The sequence below is a fragment of the Lutra lutra genome, chromosome 13, assembly GCF_902655055.1.
Source record: "Lutra lutra chromosome 13, mLutLut1.2, whole genome shotgun sequence".
NCBI classification, from domain to species: Eukaryota; Metazoa; Chordata; class Mammalia; order Carnivora; family Mustelidae; genus Lutra; species Lutra lutra.
In genome coordinates this window covers 10,921,100-10,949,028 of record NC_062290.1, presented here as the reverse complement: position 1 = coordinate 10,949,028, position 27,929 = coordinate 10,921,100, and the positions used below count along the sequence as shown (strand labels likewise).

At 44.9% G+C, this 27,929-nt stretch overlaps 1 protein-coding gene and 1 pseudogene across 5 annotated transcripts in view; both read right to left on the bottom strand.

The window, feature by feature from the left end:
* Nucleotides 1–27,929, bottom strand: part of PIP5K1B (phosphatidylinositol-4-phosphate 5-kinase type 1 beta) — a 290,783-nt gene that overhangs the window by 105,594 nt on the left and 157,260 nt on the right. For all 5 annotated transcript variants that reach the window (XM_047701150.1, XM_047701151.1, XM_047701153.1 and 2 more), the window contains 3 exons: nt 26,758–26,888; nt 12,329–12,446; nt 3,053–3,205 (listed from right to left, as the gene is read on the bottom strand). In XM_047701150.1, the coding sequence (XP_047557106.1) occupies nt 3,053–3,205; nt 12,329–12,446; nt 26,758–26,888 (402 nt within the window). The remainder of the gene's footprint in view (nt 1–3,052; nt 3,206–12,328; nt 12,447–26,757; nt 26,889–27,929) is intronic.
* Nucleotides 160–989, bottom strand: LOC125083215 (40S ribosomal protein S2-like; annotated as a pseudogene).

Below are 27,929 nucleotides of genomic sequence, written 5' to 3'. Positions count from 1 at the left end.
ACATTTTTGATAGTCTTACAACCCCTCCCTTCCACTGTTTGTTTTTTTTTAAGTGCTCTTAAAATGATACTTGTTTTCCCTTTTTGTTTTTGTTTTCATTTCAAATGAACTAATTCAGGTCAAAATCCTATTGGCATTTTTTTTAAACACAGACTTAGCTCACTTTATTTCCTTTATAAAGCATGTGGTGGCCACAGCAGGAGCCTGGGTCCTCTGCACGGAGATTCTGGTGTGGGTTGTTGCAAGATGGTCAGGGAATGGGGAAACTTGGTGAACGTAGTCTGTTTCCAGAGTCGGGCTGAGCTAGCTCTAAGACTTGGTAATGACATCAAAAGTGGCCTTGGCAAAGTTGCCTAGGGTGGCAGTGCAGTCCTTGGCTGAAGGGGACCTGTCGTCTGTACTGGCCAGTATCAGTAGCTTCTTGGGTACAGGAGTTGAGGCAGTGCCAGCATCCCTAGGGGCAGGAGTGAGGCGCCCTAGCACAGGGCCACAGTGGCCGGTCACCATGCATGGGACAGCATGGAGCTTGCCAATCTTGTTCCCCGAGTCACCTCACCACACAGGTCGATGGAAAGCTTGTTAGGGATCATGGCCCATGGATGGCAGTGGTGACCTCTTTGGAACATTTAACACCCAGACCGCCATGTCCATTGTCGTCTCCGATGGCAACAAATGCCTTGAGCTTGGTCCACTGGCCAGCACAGGTCTGCTTTTGCACAAGCATAGTCTTCAAAACCTCATCCTTGATGGATGTCCCCAGGGAAAGTCAATCATCTCAGATTCCTCGAGAAGAAACACATCTCCTCCAGGACTTGATCTTCATGTCACTGACCAGGAGGCCCAGCTTGGTGACAGGGATCCACTCCTTGTCTTTGGCCCACAGAGAAGCCACTGTGTCTTTCCATGGCCCCTGGGACCCCCAAGCCCACCCACAACATCGGTGTCCCAAGACACTTGGTGTTTTCTCAGAGATGCAGCCCTACTGGCATTCTTGGTTGGAATCAGACTGGGTTTAGAACACGATTTGGGAGAACTGAAATCCTTACAACACTGAGTTCAGGAACGGATTGTGTCTCATTATGTCATAACTTTGTTTTATGCCTTTCAATAACAATTTGTAGTTTCTTTCATATTGTTCTTATATATTTCTTTTTACAGACTCAAGTATTTTAGAGTTCCTATTACAAAAATTCTGTTGGGGTTATGCTCAGACATTATAGTGCTAACTATTATTTGCTTTCCTGACCAGAATGATAGTCTGCCTTCATTCACTTGTATTTTTATTCTAATAATGTTCGCTGTAAGTTATTGTCCTCATAAACAGGATCTCATTTTCTTCCTTCTATTCTACTTATTCTAGATGATCTACATAATGGCATACAATGGACTGCGTAGATATATCTTACATCCTGCAAATCTGCTGGGCTCTTGTTACCTCTAGAAACTGCTGGCTAATTTTCTTGAAGTTTTGCTCATTTTTAATTGTATTATTTACAAGCGAAGAGTGTTTATACTTTTCTGTTTCTTTTTTTTTTTTAATATTTTATTTATTTATTTGAGAGAGAGGCAGTGAGAGAGAGCATGAACGAGGAGAAGGTCAGAGGGAGAAGCAGACTCCCCGTGGAGCTGGGAGCCCGATGTGGGACTCGATCCCGGGACTCCGGGATCATGACCTGAGCCGAAAGCAGTCGTCCAACCAACTGAGCCACCCAGGCGTCCCTACTTTTCTGTTTCTTATTGTACTCAAAAAGTTATTGCTAGAGATTCTTGCAAATGTATCAGAAAGGACCAATGATGGAGGGCATCCTTAGCTTTTCCCATTATTTCCAATGAAACGGCTCTTGTTCTTCTCCATGAGGTACTATGTAACTCCTGGAGACTGATAAATGCATAATGTGTGTGTCAACTAATTTATTTATGTTAAAACTTTCCTGCCAGTTTAAAGAATTTTAAGCAGAAGAAGCTGTTGAATTTTGAATGCCGTTGTTTCTAAGCAATATTTATTTGGATTACCACAAGATGTTCACATTTTTTCTTGTTAACTGGATGAATTACACTATTTGTTATACTAGCTTACATGATTGGGATAAACCACTTGTTCAGCTCGATCTTACCATTTCATTTAACTTCAATTAGTTTCAAGTTAATAGCTGCATATGGCTAATGACTACCCTATTGGACAATGCAGTTCTAGAACAAGAGACTAGTTCCCCTAAGCGTAGAAATCTACATGTTTAAGATCTACTTACTTAGCAGGTTAGTAAAGTGCAATGACCATTTGATCCCACTTTCACATTATTCAAAAAATGTGCATATGAACAGAATACATCAGGAAGGACATACACCAAATATTAGTAATATGTATCTTGGGCAAAGAATGAGAGTTGGTTGCATTTTTCTTGCTTTTCTGGATCTTCTGTGTTCTCTAATATAAAGTAGAAAATATGCTCTAAAAAATTTTTCCCAGTTTTGTTCAGGATCAAAAATCCCATCCATCCTGTCCACTGAGATTTCATTTCGATTTCTGATCCCTGTATTTATATGTGTGATTCATCTCCAGCAGATTTGGGAATTAAATAATATTTTTACAGCTGTGTTTCACATATAGCTTAGCGCTCAATGAATGCTAAGCATTCACATTATGACTCTGGACTGGGAGCCCAGAACTTGGCAAGGCACTGCTTCCTTTATCTCACACCCTGTAATCTTTCTCTATCACAACAAGCTTCCAAGACAGGCATTTCACAGCTTTGAAAGACGGAGGAGACTACAGCTCAGAGGTTCTATGGCTTCCTTGTGGTCATACCATTCACTAATGGCTAAGCTGGGATTTGAACCCAGAACTGTGGGAGTCAATTATCCTCTGCTAACAGTTCTATTTGGTAAAACCTATTCAACAATGGTCACAGTAGAATCCAAATGCAAAACGAAGCTCACCCAAAAGAAAGAAACATGCCAGAGGGTTACTATAAAAAAGCATAGGAGGAAAAAAAAACCTTGTGGAAAGTAATTACATCTCATGTAAGAGTTTTAATTATGGACAGTTACTTACCATGTAATAGCCTGGCAGTAGCTTCTGAAGGAATTCAGCTTCTTTATGCTGAACGGTTTTGATGATAAATTCATCATCACTGGTCACAAAAAACAAGGATCCACTGGCTCCAGGGTTGGACAGCTCTATTAGAGGTTCACTGCAGATGGAATACTGCAGGGGTAAATGAATAAATAATTAAAAGTGCACTACTAGGTATTTCTCCAAAGGATACAAACATCGTGATTTAAAGGGGCACATGCACTCCAATGTTTATAGCAGCAATGCCCACCAGAGCCAAACTAGTGAACAAGTCCAGATGTCCATCAACAGATGAGTGGATAAAGAAGATGTGGTGTATATATATATATATACAATGGAACATTATGCAACCATCAAAAAGAAGGGAAATCTTGCCATTGCAACGTGGAGGTGGATAGAACTAGAGGGTATTATGCTAAGTGAAATAAGTCAAGCACAGAAAGACAGTTATCATATGGTTTCACTCTTAGGTGGAATTTAAGAAACAAAACAGAAGAACAAAGGTGAAGGGAAGGAAAAATAAGATGAAAACAGAGAGGCAGACAAACCATAAGAGACTCTTAACTCAAGGAAACAAACTAGGCGGGGAGAAGGGAAAGGGGTAACTGGGTGATGGGCATTAAGGAGGGCACGTGAGGGAATGAGCTCTGGGTGTTACATGCAACTGATGAATCCCTAAGTTCTACCTCTGAAACTAATACTACACTATATACTAATTAAACTGAATTTTAAATAACAAATTTAAAAAATACATCCACTGTACACGAAGCCTTCAAGGAGGAAAATCACAGGATTACACATCTAGACCATTCTGAAGTAGGAAGTCCTCTGCCACGAGCTTTCAAAGGAGGTTCTACTAAGAGGGCTCTTCGAGGTTTCTAAAAATTTAATTGATCCATTTATCCTAATAATTTTATGAGAAACAGAAATGCCTTCTGAAGCCCCCCTCCCCCAATGTCATGTGAGAGAATCATCAGTCATCACATTTGTCCAATGAAATAATGCAAACAATGCTGTGGTCTACGGTGCTGTTTCCAGCAAGTGTCTGTAACTTAACAACTGAAGGTATGACTCATACTGTGTTTTTGTCACATGAACACCAACACCTTTTCTCTTCTCACTATTTATTTTCCCAAAAGATGTCATCCATGCACGGTTTCAATAAGGAGAGGACTCTTAACAGCTGTAGCTCCAGGCCAGAACACTTTCAAAGGCTCCAGAACTGAATGCCTACCTTTTTAATAGATATTTCTATCTGGTTACATTACAAGCACTTCACGTGTACCAAAGTTCAAAATCAAATTCATCTCAGGGCTAGGGTTAGCACACACGATGTTTCTATAGTAACTAGAAAGAGGTACCTTTTTCTTCTGGCAGATGTAGCCCTGGGTCAGATACAAGGCTCAGGATTAGAAAGAAGGGCTGGATTCCAGTCTCTACTCCTTTAGCTTAGTCATGTATTCTTGGGCAGTGCACAACTTGCACAACCATACATGGTGATTCTAGATCACCCCCCACCCCCAATCTCTATATTCTCCCTCTTATTCATTTTGTTCCCAAACTGGAAACTTGGGCATCATCCTTGATGCTTCCCATTTCCTCACCTTTCATACCCAGACTATTGATTATATCTGCCCCCTTCATGCCCTCTCTTTTGCTCGTACCCTAAGTTCAGTGGTTTCATATCATGCCTTCATTACTATGGGAGACTCAACCTGGCCTCGAGTATCTACTCTTTTTTTTTTTTTCTAAAGATTTTATTTATTTATTTGAAAGAGAGACAATGAGAGAGAGCATGAGCGAGGAGAAGGTCAGAGAGAGAAGCAGACTCCCCATGGAGCTGGGAGCCCGATGCGGGACTCGATCCCGGGACTCCGGGATCATGACCTGAGCCGAAGGCAGTCGTCCAACCAACTGAGCCACCCAGGCGTCCCTCGAGTATCTACTCTTGACTTCTCTAGTGCATTTTCTACCAGAAAGCCGGAGAGGTTTCAAAATGCCAATCTGATCTCATCCTCCCATGTCTTCACATCTTTCAGTGGTTTCTACCATCTGGTTAGAAGATAACACCCAGATTTCCTACCACAGTTGTCAAGGCCATGTGTGGCCCAGCCCTGCTCTCCAGCCGTCTCCTTTACCACTTCCCTCCTTAAAATCTAGCTCTACTCAAACACAGCTACTTCCCCTTTCCTCAAATGTGCCAAAGACTGTCAACAACTGGGATTCTACATCTTCCTCTACCAAGACCCACCTCTCTTCTACCCTCACCAGGCTGACTACCCCTCATTCATGAATTCATTTAGCATTGAGAAAACGGGTCCTGGGCACCTGTAATATCCCAGGCATTCAGGAAGCTTGGACCCCGGCAGGAGAAAACAGGTGAGAAATAAGTAAGAAATTATATATCAGGACATGTAAGTGCTATGGAGAAGATGGGGCATGGAAAGGAGATGGAGGGCCAACAGGGACTGAGGGTTGGCTTACCATGAATTCTGAGTAGTGCTGGCCACTGGAAGCTTCCCTGAGAGGGGGCATTTGAGCAGAAGCCCGTGGTTGTCTGGGGGAAGGATGTGTCCAGGAGAGGGGAGGGCAAATAGGTCCTGAGACCTGGGCAGTTCAAGGCACAGCCAGGAGACCACTGGCCAGAGCAGAGGGAGTCAGGAGAGCAAAGAGCACATGGGCCAGACCACAGAGGGTGGCACAGGTCACTGCACAGATGCTGACTTTTTCTCTAAGGGAGCTGAAAGCCAGAGGAAGTTCTGGAGCAGAGGACCACTCCGTCTGCTGTGCTGAGAAGCCACTGTCAGGGGACAAAAGAGGCCTGGGGCTCAGCGAGGAATCCCTTATGTGACTCAGGCTTTCAGCATCTGATGGATGGCGCTTAATCCAGAAAACTCTTCTTGGTCCCATGAGTCTAGATCATCTGCTTCCTGGCACTGGACGTTTTCATCATGGAAGTTACCACAAAATACCTCAAATGCCCATTTCTTATTCCGTGTCCCCAGCAGACTGCAGAGCTCTGGGAGAGCACAAACCACGCGGCTCTCAGGCAGGGATACAATGCACACGGCAGGCACTAAATAAATTTTTGTCGAACTGTGGCTGAACGCCACAAGCCACCAACAAGTGAAGGGCTATCAATCCAACCAAATGCCAAAAAACCATAGGGAAGTCAAATTGGGGCCATGGGGCTCAGTGTTTATCAACTAACAATTCCCACTACTGACCAGAGAAACACTGAGAGCAGAGGAAAAGATCAGGACCCAGCTTGTGAGACCAGACCCCGTGGATTTAAAGAATTGGGTCCCGAAGATGGAAACATCTAGAACATGCCCCAATGCTTTTTCACCTGGGCTTCTGAAGAGCGAAGTCCCCATCACAGAGAAATCTGAAAGGAGGGGAGTAGGAGGTGGGGGGAGGAAGACGGAGAAGGGAGAAACCAGGAGAACAACAACTAAAAGGCAGTTTCTAGATGCTGACTTTAAATTAGCTTGCTTTGGCAGCACATGGATAAGAGAAACAAAATTCTCTGAGGAAAAGAAAGTGGCGAGTGTGTGCGGCCTTTCTGAGAGTCACTGCAACTTCCGTTTTCCACTTCTCTTTCCTCTAGGCTGGCTTCCTGATGCTTCCACGCTGAGCAGAGTGAGAGCCTCTGCCATGATGGGTGACTTAGAGATGAGGAAGGAAAACAAAAATAGCCCCAAGACCACATACAGAATGCCATGAATGCCCTTGGGGAAGCAGAGGGCGTTTTCCCTGCTGTGGGTGTGGGACCCGTGTGGAAATCTCATCAGTTGGACAGGCCTGGGACTTGAAATCACCCCCCCCCCCCACCTTTTTAAAAATACTTATTTAGGGAGAGAAAGAGAGCAAGAGGGTCAGAGGGAGAGAGAGAGAATCTCAGGCAAACTCCGTGCTGAGTGCAGAGCCTGACGTGGGGCTTGATCTAAGGACCCTGACATCATGACCTGAGCCAAAATCAAGCGTCTGACCCTTGACCCACTGCACCACCCAGGCACCCCGGAAAGCACTTTTTTTTCTTTTTAAAAAATCAAGCCTCTACCAGTGACCCCTTAAGTGACCTGGCGTAAATACCCCTGGCACCCAGAGTCCAAGGAACCTCATCTCTAAAAGGACACTAACAAAATCTCCAGGAAAGCAGCTGGAAGCTTTTAAAGTGGGTGCTTTCAAAGCCGCTGGCTAAGAGTGACCACTGGCTTATCCCTGTTCCTAGTTCTTGCTGCGTGACCGTGAGCAGGGGAGGGGGGCAGACCCCTTCCTGGTGAGCAAGAGCTGGCCATGCCTCAGGCCCAACTCCGACGACCAGGGGGCTACCCAAAGATACACCACGACATTCCTAGTGAGTCAAGAAGCAAGACGCGTCTTTTGAGCAATCACAATCTGAGACGCCGGCAAACAAAGGTGTGGAGCCTAAGCTCTTAGAAAGAGTGAGGGCAGACCCCGCACTCTCTTTAGGAATTCTGATTCTCTGTTTTACGGGCCTCAAGGTCTTGGTATACAACCTTCTTAGGGATAGGAGTCGATGTTGTGGAAGGGCAATGGCAACACAGAACGCAGAAACGAGAGGCTGCAAATAGGGAAATTAGGGGGCAATTCAGGAGGATCGGTCTGGAGAAAACCGGATTCAGACCTGTACATCTGTTTCCAATTAAAGTCTCAAATTCTTCTATAAGCAGTGACATTATAAGGGAAGTATTTCATTGGTTACTTGTTGAACAGTCCTCTATTAGGTAATTTACAAAGTAATATGCACACAAAAAGAAACTGTTTGGACTCTGGTGGGGGTCACAACGACGGAGCGTCAGTGTGCAGACAACTGGCATCATGAGGCCAGGACTCCCACCCTTGTCACCTGCAGTTCTGAGGTTTCTCATCCTAGAACCTTGTGACCAACCTTCCGGGAAACGTTCTGCTAAAGAGCAAATAAAGAGGCGGGAGGGAACATTTTAATTAGCCTCGATCCACAAGGCCCACGTGGACACCCACGTCTTCTGCACTTTCCCGCAGGCCCTTTCTATCGTGCAAGCTGTTCCAATGCATCTATTCTCTTCCTTCAATTTCCTGCAGGGCCTCCCGAAGATCCCCACTGGAAAGGCCATAAAGTACAACCCCGCTGGGCCCCGCCAAGGCAAATTAACAATGTAAACCGGCTCAGCGTGGTGGAGATCATTCTTCCTGCCATTTTCTTCCCCCCAATAGTGGGAAATATTCACCCCCCTGCTCTCCACTGGTGCCCGTAAGTCTGGAAGGACATCATGTAAATCACGCCAGATTCTGGAACACTGGGGCACCTGGGGGAGCAGGAAATCCAACCAAGGGCTTGTTGTCCAAGCAGAGATGTGGGGGGAAAACGTGCTCTGGGGGACCTTGACCTTCCCTTGGGAGGCGTTTATTTTGGAACAAGTAAGCAAGGAGGTGTGTCCCCGTGCAGGGCACACACCAGCACTCGGGTGTGTGGTCTCACGATCCACATTACGCATGTTCCAACATGAAACGTGCAATCGGCATGCACGTGTGAACCTTCACGGTACTGAAAACAAAACAGAGTAATTCAGGCTCAAATCCAGATGCAAGAGCACAAAGCAAAGCAGAAATGCACGCGTGTCACGGGGATTCAAGAGTCAACCTTCCTGGAGAGTTACCATTATTGTATAACGTTACCGTCTCCTCCCCCTTTTAGGTCAGTAGATCTTCACAGGCACGGGTTTGACGAGCCCATCTGATAGATGCCAGGATGGACTCTGTGCTCTGGACGATACTTTTTTATTTTTATTCCTTCACACAGTTTTTTAATAGTGGTCTTATTTGATTCTCCTGTGCTTCATCTGGGTTTAACTCTTCCAAAGAATGCTTTGTTGGAGGTGCTGACTCCTCTGGCCAGATGTTTCAGAGTGGACACCTCACAGTTTGGTGGCTGTGGGAGTGTTAGGGTGAGATCACATTGAAGGAGAGGTCTGAGACTCCGTGGCCCGAGGGGCCAGCGGGTCAATGGACAAGCACGCGGGGGGAGGGCTGGGGGATGCTTGTTCGGGTCCAGACTGTGCGCCGACCAGCGTGGGTAACCTTGGGGACCTCTCCGACCCCAGCTTTAGCCTGTTGATCTACAATGAATGGTTGTGCTAAGAAGTCTGAGGGTTATCACTAATTCTGGGAAGTATATCATGCCAGGTTCAAAGCCCTTTCTTCATCTACCACACTTTGAATCACTGGCTGGGGTTTTTCAGTTGAAGGGTTTGGAGGTGAACTTCTAGTTCTGGGCTGGGGTGTCCCCAGTGGGAGTCTCAGTGCCTGCATGTACGTGGCCGTAACCACTGGGGGCCAGGCAGCCATGTTCAGCTACAAGGCTTTTGTCTCTTTTCTTGCAGGTCCCAGAGATGGGTCCGGTTACAGGGAGGTGGAAAAATGGAATCAGACAAAAGCACTCTGACCTGCCTGTTCCTGTCTTTTTCTCCCTCACCCTCCAAGTCTTCATTATGGAAAATTTCAAACCTACATAAAAGTAAAGAGAATTGCATAATTAACATCTCTCTATCATCCTTCCAGCTTCCACAATGATCAACTCCTGGCCAGTCTTGTCTCCGCTACAACCCAATCAGCCCTCTGCTTGCTCCCCTCAGATTCTTTCCAAGCAAACCCCAGACATCACATCATCCTACCCATAGAAACTTCAGCGTGTGTCTCAAAAAGCCAATCTCTCCTCTTTGAAAACAGAACCAAAATACCATCATCCCACCGAAAACCCAATTCCTCAACATCATCGAATACGTAGTCTCTCTTTAAAATTTCACCAGCTTCCTATAATTAAAAAACAAACAAACAAACAGTTTATTTGCATGATCTGGCCCCATCTTTCCAACTTCCTAATCCAAACTTTCCTCTCCCCGCCATCTTGGTCCACCCAAAGTGCTTCTAAACACATAAGCATTTGTGTCTCTGGTCCCACCATCCTTACACCACCCCCCCTCCCCTGAATATGCTTCCCTTCTTTTCCACCTACTCAAATCCCCTCTAATTTTTACATCGCAGTTAAACCATTTCACACCCAGAAGAAGCCCTCCTCATCCTTGGTACAACAGACAGAGGCCCCCTGCCCCCTCCTCCGACATCCTTGGGTACTGACTGTCTAGTTACTGCCTGGTAAAGTTTGTGATTCTCCCACATAAGCAAATCATCATTCCAGCTGGATTTTAAGTTCTCTGAGTATCATGACTTATCATTTTTGAATCTCCCCGTAATTCGTAGCCAAGCATTTTCATCCCAGTAAGTGCTCAAAGTACTGACCGATTAATTCACCTTTTTCCAGCTACATGAAGAAAGACTTCGGCTCTGAGAAGCCATCTTGCTCTATGCTCCTCTGCACAGTCTCTAACCGCATGACGTAAGTAACTCTGCCAGTCCGAAGGCTCACTGGGAAGCTGTGGAAGCCCTGTGCGTTGTTGATCAGGAAAAGGCCTTCCTCCAAGAAAGCAATTTTGTGAGAGAGAAGGAGTACAAGAGTGGGCTTCCCAGTCTGCAGCTCAGAGACCGCAGGAGGGGCAAGGGAGGAGGGCAGACGGACAGACGTGTCATCACACGGATTGTGCTCTGTGCTCTGAAGCACAAGTGTATGGCATCTCCTCAGCTAGCGGAAGCTCAAGGAAATTCAGAAGGAGCATCCACAGACTTCCAACGCGTGGCAGGAGATTGGAGCACAATCTTGTTTTCAGTAAGACGATATCAAGACCCCACTGAGCTTCCCAAACATGTTTCCTGAATGACAGTGACGCTCAATAATTATAGAATGGTCAGGAACCGAAGACATCTTTTCTAGAAAATATCTACACACACCCATGCCACTCTCCACCCCTCAGATGTATGGCTTTGTGTCCTGGAGTAGCTGGTGAGGGCAGGTTGGAGGTGCTGGGTGGAGACAGCAGATACCTCAGTGAGTGGGGCATGACAAGATGGAAAGCTACTTACTTGGAGGAACCCATTTAAGATCAGGAGGATGGCCAGGGACTTTCTACTCCCCACTGCTCTGAAGCCTTTTTAATGTGCCTCAAGGAGCAAGTATCATCTCATGGGGCGGAAGTCATAAGAGTTTCTCAGAGCCCAACTAAAGAAGGGGGTCATACCAGAGTGGAGGGGGGGTGGGGGGATGGGAGAAATAGGTGATGGGGTCAAGGAGTGCACCTGTTGTGATGAACACTGGTGATTCACTATGTTGCACACCCGCAACTCATTCAACACTGCATGTTAACTAACTGGAGTTAAAAAAAAACTTGAAAAAAAAAAAAAGAGAGAGGGTCGCAGATGCACAGGTTTTCATCAGCACAGAACAGAATCCGTTGTGAATTTTATCACGTACATCTTACCCAAATTATAAAATGCAGTTTAAATACTCTGTGTTCCAAGGGATAAATGCTGCCACACTTCCCCAGCAAAGCTTTATTCCAGGATCTGGCTCAAGTCTTATTAAGATCATTCAGAATGGGGTGAACGATAAATATTTGATGGTACTCTTCCTATAGCTTCTCAAAAACCAATTTTGAAGAGCCCCAGGGTGTTAACAGTGATCAAATTACGAAATAAACCACTTTCCCCTTGAAACAAAAAGGAAGTTCCTGGCTCCTTGAACAGGAATAAAGGCAGCAATCTGAGATCACATCAGACCACCTCCCAGAAAGGCTGCCGTGTTCCGTACCTGCTGCGTGCCAGAAAGATGATGCAGAGAAAAGACAAGCCTAAGGGCAGAATATGCCCTGTACCAGATGAAGACACATTTAAAAAGAGTTTGCATCAAGAGATGTTGAGAACAAAACTACCTAACATCTCTGAAATGGCATTCAAGTTGTAGGTCAAGGTGAAAATGGTTGTGGGCCAAGGTAGGTTTGAGACAACTGGTGTAAATATGGCAATTAAAACAGGAAGGCTTTCAAATAGAATCCAATGAGCAAAATTCGCAGGAGTATTTAGAGTTCATTATAATATATCTGTTAGAATGATCATCTGAAGTAGCAACCAATCCCACAATTATTTCAATATCTATGACTAAAGCAGATTTTGTAGCTATCAGTAAAGGCGACAGAGTCCAATCACATTTCCTGAAGCTAAATTTATCGTCGTTATGAAACCTGGACCTTTTACTATGCTCCCGAGCTTTATTAAAACAAGAGACACTGTTGCTACGAGACAAATGTTCAAATGTTTATATCACACATTCCTGGAGAAGGAAGGAAAATTATAGGTTCTTACCAAGTAATCATCAGGCTTGATACCAAAAAGTTCTCTGAAGTATCGGAATGCTAGTGGAGCATATGTCTTAAACCTGAAGTCTGGGTAATGATGAGCTGGGGTCAGATTGCTCCCTTCACTGCAGTTAAATAAAAAAAAAAAAAAAGAAAGAAAAAAAAAGGCAAGAGAGAGAGAGACAGAAAGAGCATTAGCAAAGGCAATTTTGACTTCAAAATACTAGCTTGATTGGTCCCGGGCCAATTTTCCTGCTAAGAAAACATGCCCCGATTGTGGACCCCTCTGAGCTCAGGTCACAGAGGGTAACAGCCATCAGGTAAAATCAAATGCTAATTCAGTAGGGACCATGCCAAGCAGGCAATCCCTATCAATCACAGTGTGTCCTTAGCATTTTTTTTTGGGGGACCATGAATATTGGATACACAGTTTAAACTAGGAATAAGGGAAATATTTTTAAAAATATGTCACTGACAAAATTGTCAAACTGGAAAAGAGATGAGTCTGAATCTGAGCTCTTTCTTATATCCATATTTATAGGAAAAGAGACCTTAAATATTTTAGGGATTTTTTAAAACCATATTTCCATTCCCAGATACATCATTATCTCCCCCACCCCCAACCCTTTCTGGGTTCATCTCTGAAAATTCCTGTGCAGTATTTATGATATATAAAAGGTATGAGAAGAAATAAACCAGTGAATTCTCATGAAGCCAAAATGCTGCTTAAAAAATAAAATATTATCTATGTAGTTGAATTGCCTCCTGTACTTTTTATTGATCATAAAACCCTCTTTCTCCTTGGAGGGATCCACTAGCCTGAATGTTGAGGTTTATCATTCATTTTATTCTTTGACTACAACTGTAATACATTTCACGTGACATCCGACAAGCCGCCTCATCTACCCGTACTAAAAGTTTTCATTGTGAAAAGTAAAAACAAGACAGTGAGGAATACAATTTTATAGAGGGGTTCGAGATCTCTTTTCCTCACATTCTAAGTAGGACATCAAGGTTCTAGGCAGCTTTGTCCTGGTCTGATTTTTGTGGATACAAATAACACCGTGCAAATGAAAAGGCTTTCAGCACGCAACAAACACTTGGAATCCACTTCAGGGCAGTCAAATTTTTTATCAGTACCTGGCACATCATTGATAATAAGTATTTTCTGAGTGAAAGGATGAGTTTTCAAGATAATGCTACAACAGTAACCTTCATTCTTACATGAAGCTTAGGTTCAAAAGTCAAGAGGTAGGGTAAACAATCACTGGACTCCACAGACAATGGAATATGACTCAGCCTCAAAAAGAACAGTATTGGGGCGCCTGGGTGGCTCAGTGGGTTAAAGCCTCTGCCTTCGGCTCAGGTCATGATCCCATCCCAGGGTCCTGGGATCGAGCCCCGCATCGGGCTCTCTGCTCAGCAGGGAGTCTGCTTCCTCCTCTCTCTCTGCCTGCCTACTTGTGATCTCTCAAATAAATGAATAAAATTAAAAAAAAAAAAAGAATGGTATTTTGCCATTTGCAACACGAACAGACCTAGAGAGTGTAACGCTAAGTGACGTAAGTCAAAGACACGTATTGTATGATTTCACTTATATGTGGAATTTAAGAAACAAAATAAAGACAGACAAACCAAGGGACAGACTCTTTAACTATAGAGAACACACAGATGGTTACCAGGGGAGAGGTGGCTGGGGGAATGGGGACAGTGGTGATGGGAACAAAAAGTACACTTGGAATCATGAGCATTGAGTGATGTACAGAATTACTGAATAGCTATATGGCACCCTTGAAACCAATATAACACTGTATGTTAATTACATCAGAAATTAAAATGAATTAATTTTTAAAATCACCATAATAAAAAAAATCATGCTTAAGAACTATTTAGGAGATTATCTGTTCAATGGATCCACTGAAGCCAGATCGTCCTCCTGCAGGGTCACGGGCGACTGCTTCTTCTGGGGACTTGCAGAGCCAGTAGTTGGCTTGTGTTCTCAGGGACCAACGCAGACAATGTGTCTTCAGAGGTGAGGCTTGCCCTTTAGGGCACAGGACCCAGGACTGCCCGGGACAGGAGCAGCCCCTCTGTGCCAGCTCGGTGTGCGGAATGGCCCTAGCTCACCAGCTCACCTGAACAGTCCCCATTGCCCTAGGCCAGTACACTGAATACTCAGAATTCTTATGTGTTCCCCGGGCATTACATGCGAACATTTCCTCATTCTCTGAGATTTATAAGGGGACACATAACTCAGGTCCTCCGGGATTGTCAAGAGGAATAGTTCTGGAACTCACGCGACATCAAGTCGCTTGAATGTGCGGGCTATGCAGAAATAAGGGGTAAAATCAGAGCCTCAAAGTGGCCTCTGACATCCTTCCCTACCCTTGCAAGCAAGCAAAGGCAAGCATGATGCCTTGGGTTCTGAAGGGGCGGGGGGTTTTGGTGGGCTGAGAGTGTTGCCGACTTCTTATTTCTTCCACTCTCTGCTCCCCTTTCTACCGCACGCGGCCGAAGTCTAGTTCCATTAGAGCCCATTACATTACCTTCAACGTCCAGAGAATAAAACCCTGACAGTCTTACTTCCTTGGAGTTTTTTTCTCTCTTATTTAAGAAAGGAGATTTTCAAAAACATTTGTTAATTTCAGAGAGATCGAGAGAGAGAGAGAGAGAGCGTGCATGGCGGGGGAGGGAGAGGCAGAGGGAGAGAGAGAATCTCAAGCAGACTCCCCACGAAGCGCAGAGCCTGACATGGGGCTCAATCACCTGACCCTGGGGTCATGACCGGAGTCAAAACCAAGAGTCAGACACTTAACCAACTGCACCATCCACGTGCCCCTGGAGTTTTTCTTTTCCTTTTTTTTTTTTAATTTTTTAGAAGATTTTATTTATTTATTTGAGGGAGACAGAGAGAGAGAGAGAGAGAGAGAACATGATGGGGGAGGGGCAGAGGGAGAAGCAAACTCCTCGCTGGGCAGGGAGCCCGATGCAGGACTCGATCCTGGGACTCCAGGATCATGACCTGAGCAGAAGGCAGAGGCTTAACTGACTAAACCACCCAGGTGACCCTGGGAGTTTTTCTTTAAACGGCTTATTCTTATGCAGTTGGGGACCCAAGATTCTATCCCTGAGGAGAGAATATTTATTATTACTTTCATTTGTGGTTATTCTAAGCTTCTTGGGCTGCTCACCTCTCCCTAAAACCACCATCCACTGCAAGTTTCCCTTGGATTCGCAATTTCCCTGACGACTGTGGTTTACGCAGTTGCGGTTTAAAAAGGATAGTGTGAGGGGCGCCTGGGTGGCTCAGGGGGTTAAAGCCTCTGCCTTCGGCTCAGGTCATGATCCCAGTGTCCTAGGATCGAGCCCCGCATCGGGTTCTCTGCTCAGCAGGGAGCCTGCTTCCTCCTCTCTCCGCCTGCCTCTCTGCTTACTTGTGATCTCTGTCAAATAAATAAATAAAATTTTTAAAATAAATAAATAAAAAGGATAGTGTGGGGTCACCCTGGAGAGCAGACGGCACATGCCTGCCCCCACCCTACCCCCACATACACACAGAACATCTCTAGGATGAGAAAGGGAACATTTACTTCTGTAGGTATCCGCTCTGACAGCTGGTAGAAAAATCTGCCAAATCAGTAAAAACGAAAAAAAAAATATCTAGCTTGTTTTGGGCTACCAAGGGATACAGAGATTGGGTCAACGGTGACGGTCAACTGTGAGGCAGCTTGCCTGTAGCTAATAACTTATATTTGCATACACAAAGAACACGGAAAGGCAGAGGACATTATACTCAACACGGGCATCACACACATAATAACTTCTTCATGGCATCATTAACATGTATTAACTAATAATTATTTGCTGACATTACACCGTCTTGAACTGCTCTGTTTGCATGGATGGAGGGGAACATTCCCAAGCAGTGGGTCATAAGATAGCACCACTCTTCGTTTGTTTCTTTCCTAGTAGTTTTCATCTTATGAGTTTTACTTCCCTTTGATTAATAGAAGACTAGTTTGCATTCTCTTAAATTAGACTGAATAGCCAGGCAGTGGTGGTGATGCTCTAACCCAGGGAGGTCTGGGTCTAACTCCTGTCTCTGCCGCTTACAAGCTGTGCTCCCTGAACACCACACAGAGCCTCCAGAAAGGCAATGCCAGCGTGATCAGGAACGTGAGCGGCTGTGCGCCCAGCATGTGGGGACCCTGAATATGTCTGGATGATTGAGGCTGTGTGATGACGGCAAACAACCCAGATCCAAACTCTCGACACGAAGAATGAGTTGACCGGGGAGTTAAAAAAAAAAAAAAGGCAATCAAAGAAATGACAAAATGGGAAATATCTACAACTAGTCCCGCAGACAAAGGGCTGATCTCCCAATATAACGAGCTCCTATAAACAGCAAAGCCAAAGACCAAAAAGTTAATTTAAAAAAAAAAAAAAAAAAAGCCAAAGACATGGCCAGGCACTTCACAGAAATGGAGGTACAAATAAGCAAAATGTATAAAAAGATGCTCAAACTTTATAATAAAATAATACAATAATATATATTTATATATTTACAATATAATAAATAAATGCAATATATTTATAATATATAAATACCTATATATTTATATAAATATACAATGTGTATGTTTTATACGTAATTTACATTATAATAAATTTATAATAAAATTTATAATAATTTTATTTATATAAAATATGATTAATGTATATATATATTGAGTTATAATAAAATAATTATATATTTATAATAAATGAAAATTTTAAGTGTCACCAAGGCTATAATACATAGGAGAGGGGCAAAATCCAAAATTTCGATAAAGTTCAAGAGAAACTGGCACCCTGAAACACTATTGGTGGAGAGTAAGCTGCTATTTTTTTTTTAATGGGGGCCATTTTCACAACTTCTACCAAAATCGCGTATAGAATTGTATGACCCAGCAAATGCATGCCTGTAATTTATCCCACACGCAAACCAGCGTAGGTAGAAAACAACACTCGTACGTGGTTATTCATTCCAGCCTGGTTCGTAAGGACAGAGGGTTGGAAGCCAACTAGCTTCGTCTCTCTCTGAAGACGTAGGTCAGGTTAATGACGTTCAGCCACAACCTGGACTACTACACAGCTATTAAAAAAAAAATGAGATTTACTACACAGTGACAGGGAAAAGCTTTAGGATAAATTAAGTGAAAGCAGCAGCAGGCTGAATACTGTGTGTGGCATCCACCATTTATATACAAAAAGGAAAAAAAAAAGTGGGCGGTGCATGGATGTGCCTAAAAAGTCCTTCAGGGACTAGCAGACCCCTAGCCACAGCGATCGGAGGAGTGGGACACTGGGTTAAAAGGCACGAGGACGAAATGAAAGGGACTTTTCACAGTGCTCCTTTGAAAAGCAGTGTGAGGACAAACCCTTCCCAGAACAAAGAATCAGGATTCCTAAAGAGAGCGTGGGGTCTGCCTTCACTCGAAGAGCTGAGGGTCGACACGGGTGAGACCCAGCGGCATGAACACGAGTCCAATGGTCAGGGATGAGTCCCAGCCTCCCGCTGGCTGTCCTCGCCGGAGCCGGGGGTTGGCGGTGTCCATATAGAGACCGTGCCCAGCATCTACACTCACTCAGCAACAATGACCTCTTCACAGTTGAAGATTTCTATTATGTTCCTTCAGGGCATTTCGGGGGAAAAAAAAAGTTTTCCCACCTTGACATAAAATCGAGGTTGTGGAAATTCCAGCTGTGAGGTTTTGAGCCGTGGTTCTAGATGTTCGGATCCCATGAGCTGATCAAATCTCAGCAATAAAAATTTGGAGGCTGATGTGGGATTTCCGACTTTACTCCATGAAGTAAGAACCGAAACAATGAAGCCAAATCAAAGTACTAAACTTATCAAATTATAAAAGAAAGGGTATGTTAACTCCATGGAAGGAAGGAAAAACTGTGGATAAAGAGCATTACTTTAGGGAGCCTGGGTGGCTCAGTGGGTTGAGCCTCTGCCTTTGGCTCAGGTCACGATCTCAGGGCCCTGGGATCGAGCCCTGCATGGGGCTCTCTGCTCGGCAGGAAGCCTGCTTCCCCCTCTCAGCCTGCCTCTCTGCCTGCTTGTGATCTCTCTCTGTGTGTCAAATAAATAAATAAAAATCTTAAAAAAAAAAAAAAGAGCATACTTTATCTTGTCTTTTTCTCCTTTGTCTCAACCAAAAAAGCAGCTTGATCATGGACCAGTCTCGGGCCCAGAAGGGGTGAAACTTCTTCTGAGGACAGTTCCACTATTAGGGCCAAAGCCACTGCTTCTCTTAAATTTAAAACTATGTGTTTCTTAATGACGGTGGATGCTTAGAATTACACACTGCGGAAGCTTGCAGGAAGTGTTAGCCACCACCTGGCATTTCCCTCTTAGCAGATAAAAATGTCCAAGTCCAGGGAGGGGAGGTAATGGCCTAAGCTGGTCAGGAACAAACAAGATCGGGGGATTAGATTCACACCACACGGTGGAAAAGTCCGAAGTGAACAGGTATGCCTCAACTTTAACGTGACGTTCCTAGGCTCATCTCCCTTTCCAGGATTCGGTTATATGCTCCGGGGAACCCCCTGCCCACATACCCCAGCTCTTCTCCAGGAGGACCTCCCCCTGCAGGGTCAGGTGGGCAGAGCTGTACTTACAGAAGCTGGATCGGCCACGAGAACATTCTCATTCTCATTTGTGTGCACCGTGAACACCTTCGCTTTGTGGTTTCACAGCCTGATCACCCAGTGCTACTTTTGGGGGCACCGGAATGAGAGATCTGGTGCGAAGCAGGAAGGAGAGACTATTTTAGCATCTCTAGGGCACCTAAGGGGTCCAGTCTGGAAGCTAAGAGCCAGAGCTTTGATGTTTTCCCACATTTTCTATTTGGTGAATTCATGACTGCAAACTAGAACTGTCAGTAGTGGGTTTGGGGCCCGTTGGCAAAAGGACCGGGGTTTACAACTCCTGGGTGACAGATACGTTCATGGGATTATTGATGGGGAGAGGTCCCGTGGTCTGCCCTCTGTAAGCTGGAGACCCCAGACAGCTGGTCATGTAGTCCCAGCTCAGACTTGAAGGTCTGAGAACCAGGGCAGCAGGTGGTGTAAGTCCGGGTCCGGGCCGGAAGGCCCCAGAGCCAGGAGAGCTGAAGTCTGAGGGCAGGAGAAGACGCCTGCCCCACCCAGGAGGGGAGCGACCTTGCCCTTCCTCTACCTTTGGGTTCCACACAGGCCCTCAACAGACTGGTGAGGTGATCATGGGTCCAGTCCTGATCCAAACACAAATTTCCTCTGGAGAAATCATCACACACACCCTCAGAAATAATGTTTTACCAGCCACGAGGCGTCCCCTCGCCCAGCCAAGCCGAAGCATGAAACCCGTCATCTCAGCAAGCATGAGCGCAGGCAGCAGGCCGAGTGAACCGGAGAAACGAGTGGGGTTGACGCAGCAGAGTCCGCTCGGACACGGGCCTCCAGGGTCCAGGAACCAGTCAATGCTGGCACCGACTCTTCCAACCGGACCTTTGTGAGTCAGGGTCTGGAGAAGCCGACTTTGGTGTCATTCATTTCCTCTGCCGATTCAGCCAAGGGGAGTCCCTTAGGACTCTGGATATAACCAGTGAAACAGCAATCGGTCCCCTCTCTTGTGAAATTGGATAGTGCTCTTCAGTGGGAGAACAAAGCAAAACAAAGCCAAGGCCAGAGTCCCTGCTGGTGTCCCCCTCCGGCCAGCACTTCCCGCAGAGAGAGGCCTGTGCTGCCTCGTGCAAGGCCCCACCGTCTTTTGCGGCCAGCCAGCTGACGACAGCCAGTCCTTACGAATCAGTAGCTGAGAGCAGCTTCAAGTTCAAAGCCAAATAATGCATTGGGGGGGGGGCTCTCATTTCCAGGAACATGTGATATTACCGGCTATTTAAATGCTAAAGCTCCCGACCAATGGGTCCCGTCCAAGGAAATTGTGTTTGCAAAGCAATTTCAATGAAGTTAAACTGTTACGTAATATTCAGGACCTGCAAGAGACCTTTTACTTTGAACGAAAGGAGGGGTATGTATCTCCTGTTAAGTGGAAATCCGTTTCTCCCCATCCCCACTACATAAATGCTGAACAAATATTTAAAGAGTTTGACCCAAAGGGACATCACACTATTTGGCTTGTCCAGGAAAGGCCACATTCCCTCTTTAAAGCGGGGAGGACTACTCTGGGGGCCTGGTGTGTCGTCCACGTGCCTGGAGGACGTGGTATGGAATGCGTGTCCCGACTGGGGTGGCAGTGTTTTCAGAGGCCTTGCTGCAACCACAGACCTCTAGGTTGTGGTGAGAAAGGGGTCGCAGACAATATGTAAATGAGTGGATAGGGCTGGGTTCCAATTAAACTTTATTAGCAAAAAGGGGCAGGGAGGCAGGTCTGTCCCGTGGGCTGTAGTACGCTGACCCACGGGGTAACGGATAGGTTCTTGGATGAGTTTATGTCAACATTACTTGAAACGCAGGGACACTTGGCTAACCTATCAAAACCGTACCATCCAGCACTGAAATCCGACGACGTTCCCATGAACTGCTGACCAATATGTTTGCTTGCCATCTAGAAAACTGTCTCACCCTCACAGTAGCCCTGGCTAACTCTCCAACCAGTGAGTGTATCCTCTGGCCATTCACATAAATCCCTAAGAGTCAGACATCAAACCTACGGGTCATCTGCGTTCTGTGACGGTCCTGAGAGCAAACTGAACTCCATTTTGTAAGCGAAGAGATTAGAATGCGGAACACTTTTACACAAGCTTTAGGGAGATGATTATTCTCGAATATGGAAAGGTATATAACTTTGTACTGCCTGCTTCCAAGCCACATTTTCCCTCACAGGGAAGGCTGTGGTGGTGCCTCCTGGAGGGGAACAGAGGGAAGGACTAACGCTCCTTGTCAAGGGGCTGGAGAGACAGCTTTAGGCTGGTAATTCTGAGGCAAAAGCTGGATCCTTTTTTTGGATTCAAAAAAGCAGAAATCCTGCTACTGTGCTTTATTTACCGCCACAGTGTGAGGAAAAACCAAAACTCAGGAGCCAGCCATCTCCGAATCCAGATCCTGCCTTCGCCATTCATCGGCTGCACAGCCCTGGGTCAAGGTATTTACGGTCTGAGGGCCGTACCTACTTCCTATGTAAAGTGGATTTTTTTTCTTTTGGTAACTGTGAAAAAAGCAATAATTTAATACTATATGTTACATAAATATTATATCAAAACTATGGGTGGTTCATAGCTGGTCCTCATAAATTTTGCCTTTTTCCACCCCAGGTTCATGTTCACAAGGCAAAACATCACAGAAGATCCTCTTTATTCCTCATCTCATCTACACATGGAAATGGATCCACAACTTTGAGTTTCTGAGTGCAGCAGGGAGTCTGGAGTCAAAAAGATGAAGATACAGTCACCACCCTCCTACTCAACTACTTTGATTCTGGAAGATCACGGAACCAGATCGCTGAAAGGGATTTTATATCATCCCTCGAATCTCAAGTCCAGACCTTCTCCATCTACAAAGTGAAATCATCTGGAGGACAAATGCGTAATGTCTAAAAATAACGCCAAGCCCCCCCCCCTTAAAATAACTAAATAACTAAATAAATAAATATCACAGTTCGCTCTGTTGCTAAGGGAAACAGATCCTGCAGCTTCACGACGGTAGTAAATTAGAACATCTCACGGCGCCCTAAGCAATTAGTTTCCTCTATGACCCAGATAGATTCCTCGCATTTCAGAGCCATCAGACACTTCAGAACGCTCAGCTGCTCATAACCGGGGACAGTCCTGCCCAGTACCCTCCCCTGCACCAACACTTGTCTCCGGGCAGGTGGAGAACTAGGGGCAGGCAGGGAGGGAACTTTTTCTGGCAACTTTATTGAGGGATCACGGAGATACGATAAAGTACAGTCTGTTAATTTTCACAGGCGTCTATATCCATGAAGCCATCGCCAGGGTCAAGATATTGGATTTGCTCATCACTTTGTGGGGGCATTTTGATTGCGAGAGTAACAAGGAGCTATGGCTGGCATGGCCGGGGGGTGGGAAGGATCTTGAAATGATATACTTTAAATGTGACAGTGGGTTCTTCTAAAGAGGGTCAACTAGCTGTGACGTGGCTGCCAGGCAAGGCCTGCTGCTGCTATCCTGGCACAGAGAGCGAAGGTCAAAGACACAAATTCTAGGGGCTCCTGGATGGCCCCGTCAGTTAAGCACCTGTCTTTAGCTTGCGTCATGATCTTGGGGTCCTGGGATTGAGCCCCATGTCGGGCTCCCTGCTCCTTGGGAAGTCTGCTTCTCTCTCTCCCTCGGCCCCTCCCCTGCTTGTGCTCTCCTTCAAATAAATAAATAAAATCTTTTTTTAAAAAAAAAGAAAGACAGGGGCGCCTGGGTGGCTCAGTGGGTTGAGCCGCTGCCTTCGGCTCAGGTCATGATCCCAGGTCCTGGGTTCAAGCCCCGCATCGGGCTTTCTGCTCAGCGGGGAGCCTGCTTCCTCCTCTCTCTCTGCCTACCTCTCTGCCTACTTGTGATTTCTCTCTGTCAAACAAATAAATAAAATCTTAAAAAAAAAAAAAAAAGAAAGACATAAATTCTAGGTATGGACAATGTTGGCTTTCCTACTCCTGGAGAAAAAGGTGACAAACAACCTCATTTGTCTTCATCAGAAAATGCAGTACACTTATAATAAATCATCCACGAATAAAAGGATTCATGGCCCCAAGAAAGTGCCTTCCATGCCTATGAGGTCCTAGGTATGTGTTCCTTATCGGAAAGTATTTCCTGGAGTGTCCTCTATCATTTAGTTACTAAATAGATATGATTTTGAAATTTTAGGTATTAATTTAAAAATCATTTGGAGTTTTACTAGTTGCAAAAATCACATAATAACTCCAAGAATGAAATCTGGGAGCTACTGGAAAGATTATCACTGTAACACGGGAAGTACTGTGCTACCTCAGTGGTTCTCGGTTCTGTGCGTAGAACCTTCTGGAAGGATTTTCTTGGTCCCACCCCCAAAGTTCCTGATTCAGCTGATCTGGGGTGGAGTCCAATAATATGCATTTCTAACAAGTTCAGGTGAGCCTAAGCTGCAGGTCTGGGGACCACCTGCTTGAGCCATGCTTTCCCCGGGGCCCATCCACAGTTCCTCTGTCGATAGGACACCATGGGGGATGGAGCACTTTGCCCTTCTTCCTCCACCCATCTGCAGCTGTAACTGCTCTCTGCACCCTGAACTCCCTGCCAGTTCCCTCCCACAAAAGACCTCCGTTCCTCTTGGTCTTCGTAGCCAATGTAAAAAACCTCCGGTTGAAATGTCTGGGTAGAGGCTGGAAGAGCTCACAAGCACTTTTATAGCAATTATTAACCACAGATCATACCAAAAGATTCAGATAAACTCATGACATTCTGACTTTCTAGAGAAAAAAATGTAGTTAATGCATACTTTCTGGGAATGCTAAACAGATTGCTAAAAACAAACACACGGACGCCTGGGTGGCTCAGTCGGTGAAGCATCTACCTTTGGCTCAGGTCATGATCCCAGGGTCCTGGGATCGAGTCCTGTGTCGGGCTCCCTGCTCACCAGGGAGTCTACTTCTCCCTCTGTCGCTGCCCCTCCCCCTGTTCGTGCTCTCTCTCTCACTCTCTCGCTCAAATAAATCAATACAATCTTGTAAAAAATAATAAAAACCACACAGAACAATTTCCAACTCCAGAAAGATCAACAGTGTCATGAGTAAACAGGCCTCTATTATTTCAGGCCTTGGGTTATCCATCTTTTTTTTTTTTTTTTTTTTTAAGATCATTCCCTGCATATCCTCAGATCACAATGCTTTGAAACTGGAGCTCAATCACAAGGAAAAGTTCAGAAGGAACTCAAACACCTGGAAGCTAAAGACCACCTTGCTTAAGAATGCTTGGATCGACCAGGAGATCAAAGAAGAACTGAAACAATTCATGGAAACCAATGAGAATGAAGACACTTTGGTCCAAAACCTATGGGATACAGCAAAGGAGGTCCTAAGGGGGAAATACATAGCCATCCAAGCCTCCCTCAAAAAAATTGAAAAATCCAGAACACACCAGCTGTCTCTACACCTTAAAGAACTGGAGAATCAACAACAAATCAAACCAACTCCACACATAAGAAGGGAAATCATCAAGATTAGAGCAGAGATCAATGAGGTAGAAACCAGAGATACAGTAAACGTATCAATGAAACTAGAAGCTGGTTTTTGAAAGAATCAATATCGATAAACCATTGGCCACACTAATCCAAAAGAAAAGAGAGAAAGCCCAAATTAATAAAATTATGAATGAAAAGGGAGAGATCACAACTAACACCAAGGAAGTAGAAACAATCATCAGACGTTATTATCAACAGTTATATGCCAATAAGTTAAGCAACCTAGATGAAATGGATGCATTCCTGGAAAACTATAAACTCCCAAAATTGAACCAGGAAGAAATTGACAACCTGAATAGACGGATATCTAGTAACGAGATTGAAGCAGTGATCAAAAACCTCCCAAAAAACAAGAGCCCAGGACCTGATGGATTCCCTGGGGAATTCTACCAAACTTTCAAAGAAGAAATAACACCTGTTCTCCTGAAGCTGTTTCAAAAAATTGAAGCAGAAGGAAAACTTCCAGACTCTTTCTATGAAGCCAACATTACCCTGATCCCCAAACCAGGCAAAGACCCTACCAAAAAGGAGAATTGCAGACCAATATCACTGATGAATATGGATGCTAAGATTCTCAACAAGATCCTAGCAAACAGGATCCAACAACACATTAAAAAGATTATCCACCATGACCAGATGGGATTCATTCCTGGGCTACAAGGATGGTTCAACATTCGCAAATCAATGTGACAGAACAAATTCATAAGAGAAGAGAGAAGAACCACATGGTCCTCTCAATTGATGCAGAAAAAGCATTTGACAAAATCCAGCATCCGTTCCTGATTAAAATGCTTCAAAGTATAGGGATAGAGGGAACATTCCTGAACTTCATAAAATCTATGAAAGACTCACAGCAAATATCATCCTCAATGGGAAAAAGCTTGCAGCCTTCCCGTTGAGATCAGGAACACGACAAGGATGCCCCCTCTCACCACTCTTGTTCAACATAGTACTAGAAGTCCTAGCAACAGCAATCAGACAACAAAGAAAAATAAAGGGTTGTCCATCTTCTGTCTGGAAATTAGTTCTGGGGGCTGCTAAGGACCCAAGGGAAATGCACTTCAAAAGTTCTGATAGTTCTGTATTTTAGCCCAGAGCATTTAAACCAAAACTAAGCTGTTTCAGTTCATCACCTACTGGTTTGATTTCCAGACAGCTGACACCTGGACATGGAAATGCACACAAGTATCATTTCCCTGAAGACTTAAAAAGAAAAAAAATAATGTAATGCAGACCCTGAGGGCCCAAGGGTCGCCCCAACCATTCTCGCCCAAGCCCAGTAATAAGTGAAAATGAAAGCGACTTATTTGGGAGGGAAAGAGTTATTTTAAAGTATAAACGTGCCTTACAAGTCAAACCTCCTTGCCCCAAAGACAAAAATAAATGCCTTAGACCCCCAAATCAAGTACCTACCTGCATTTTTACTGGCTAGACCGTTCTCTTTGAAAAATCCCGTCAGCAGCGGTGACCTTTCCAATTCAATCATGATTACTTGTCTTCCTCTACTGAGCCGGTGCCAGGCTTTAAAACTTTATTTTGGTAAAGGCTACGCAACATAGGGCTACCACTTAAGCCGCGTGTAAGCGTACAGCTCGGTGGGACTACGGGTATTCAAGCCGCGCTCAGCCACCACTACCACCTGCCTCACATTTATGTACTGCGTTGACCTCCCCACCCCCAAACACAATAAAGCTGGAGGCAACACTCGTGGTTAACTGGGTGTTTTCGCAAATATGGTGTCAAAATGGCAGGAGTCTCCGAAGTTCTCCGGAGGGAAACTAAGTCAAAGTCATCGCAAAGGAAGAGCTAATGACTGAGCTCAGATATGAGGCCCAACTGTGGGCTCCCAGCCCGTCTCCGAAATTGGGGGGAGCAACACCCTGGCACCAGCTGCTGCTTCCACGACGCCCTCTTTGTCTGAACCCACACAGATGCTGCTCCGTGAGCACCGCACTCTTTCCTGCTGAATCTCAAAGACCGTCTTCATGCCATTTTCCTGGCATTACCATGACTAATTATAAGTGGCCCATAGGACAGAACCTACCTCCCATCTCCACGTAAAAAAAATGCAAGCCACCCGAGGCCAAAGAAAGTAGCCACGACCAGCACTGCTTCTGGGCCCACTAAAGGTCCAGCGTGGACATGTATGCATGTGAAGGTATGAAAGCCTTCAACTGGGAGAGGCCACTTGGCAGGCTCTTTAGCAAGTGGAAATGTTCTTACCTGGGCAGGAAGACGCTTTCCACTACGTAAAAGTCTTGCATGAGGACATCTCTATCGGGCTTAGAAGTGAGATTCCCCACTGTGTATCCTATTCCCAGCTGAATAGCACCTTTGATAGCAGATGATGCAGTCTGCAAAGAAAACAAGGGTCAGGGTTAACCTCCATGGTCAAGGTCTCATTCAGGGTCACAAGCAGCAAAACCAGGAGAGTGAGGTCAGATGTTCTTTCTTGTCCCTAAGCAACGTGGAAGCTGGGTTTGGAAAGACAGGATGCTTCTTTTGATGGTTAGCCTAATTGCAAACATTAAGGACCCTTCTTGATACCAAATTATTTTTATGGTAATGTTTCCTACAGATATTTCTAAGGTCAAATTACAGTCTCAAATCCCCCTGTTCCTTTTAGTAAGAACTTAGATATTTGGTAGGGCACTTTCAATACACAGCATTATAATTTCTAACAAAATAGATATGCTACAGTCGGTCACATTTAAATAAAAAATCTGAAGTTCTATAACACACCTCTGGGTCAGGAAGAGTATTGTATTTCATAACAAATGAGAGAACAAAGAGTAGTCTGAGTCTGTGAATGGCTTACTGGTGTTGCCACAGATCCATCAGCAAAACTTCCTACACTGATCTGCGATAAAACATGGAGCACTGGAATACCAGTATTTCCAATGTACCACTTTCCCAGCATCATTCCACAATTAAATTCACATAATATTAAATTGGGGAATACTGTCTATACCTTTATGTGCATATATACATATACATATACATATGTTTGTGTGTGTGCACAGTTTTAACCAACATAATAGGAGAAATAGCAGAATGACTCCATTTAGGAAAATGAGAAGGCATTCTTCAACATGGTTGTGAAAGTGTGGCCATTTCAGGCAAAGTCAACAAATGATTACTGCAGACCCAGCCCGGGGCTAGAGGTGGTTTGTTTGGGGTTCAACTTTGGGTGACCGAGGATGACAGTGCTGTGGGAGAGGTCACCAATTTGGGAGGTGGGTGGAAAGGTTGTACAACATTAGCTTGGTTCTGCATCTCCTCTATGATCATGGAACAGCATCCCAACAGGTTTAGAAGGTCTGAGAGCCTCATGCACAGAGACAATTTTGAAGCCTTTAAGAATGGATTATCTCCATAATCAAGGAAATGTGGGG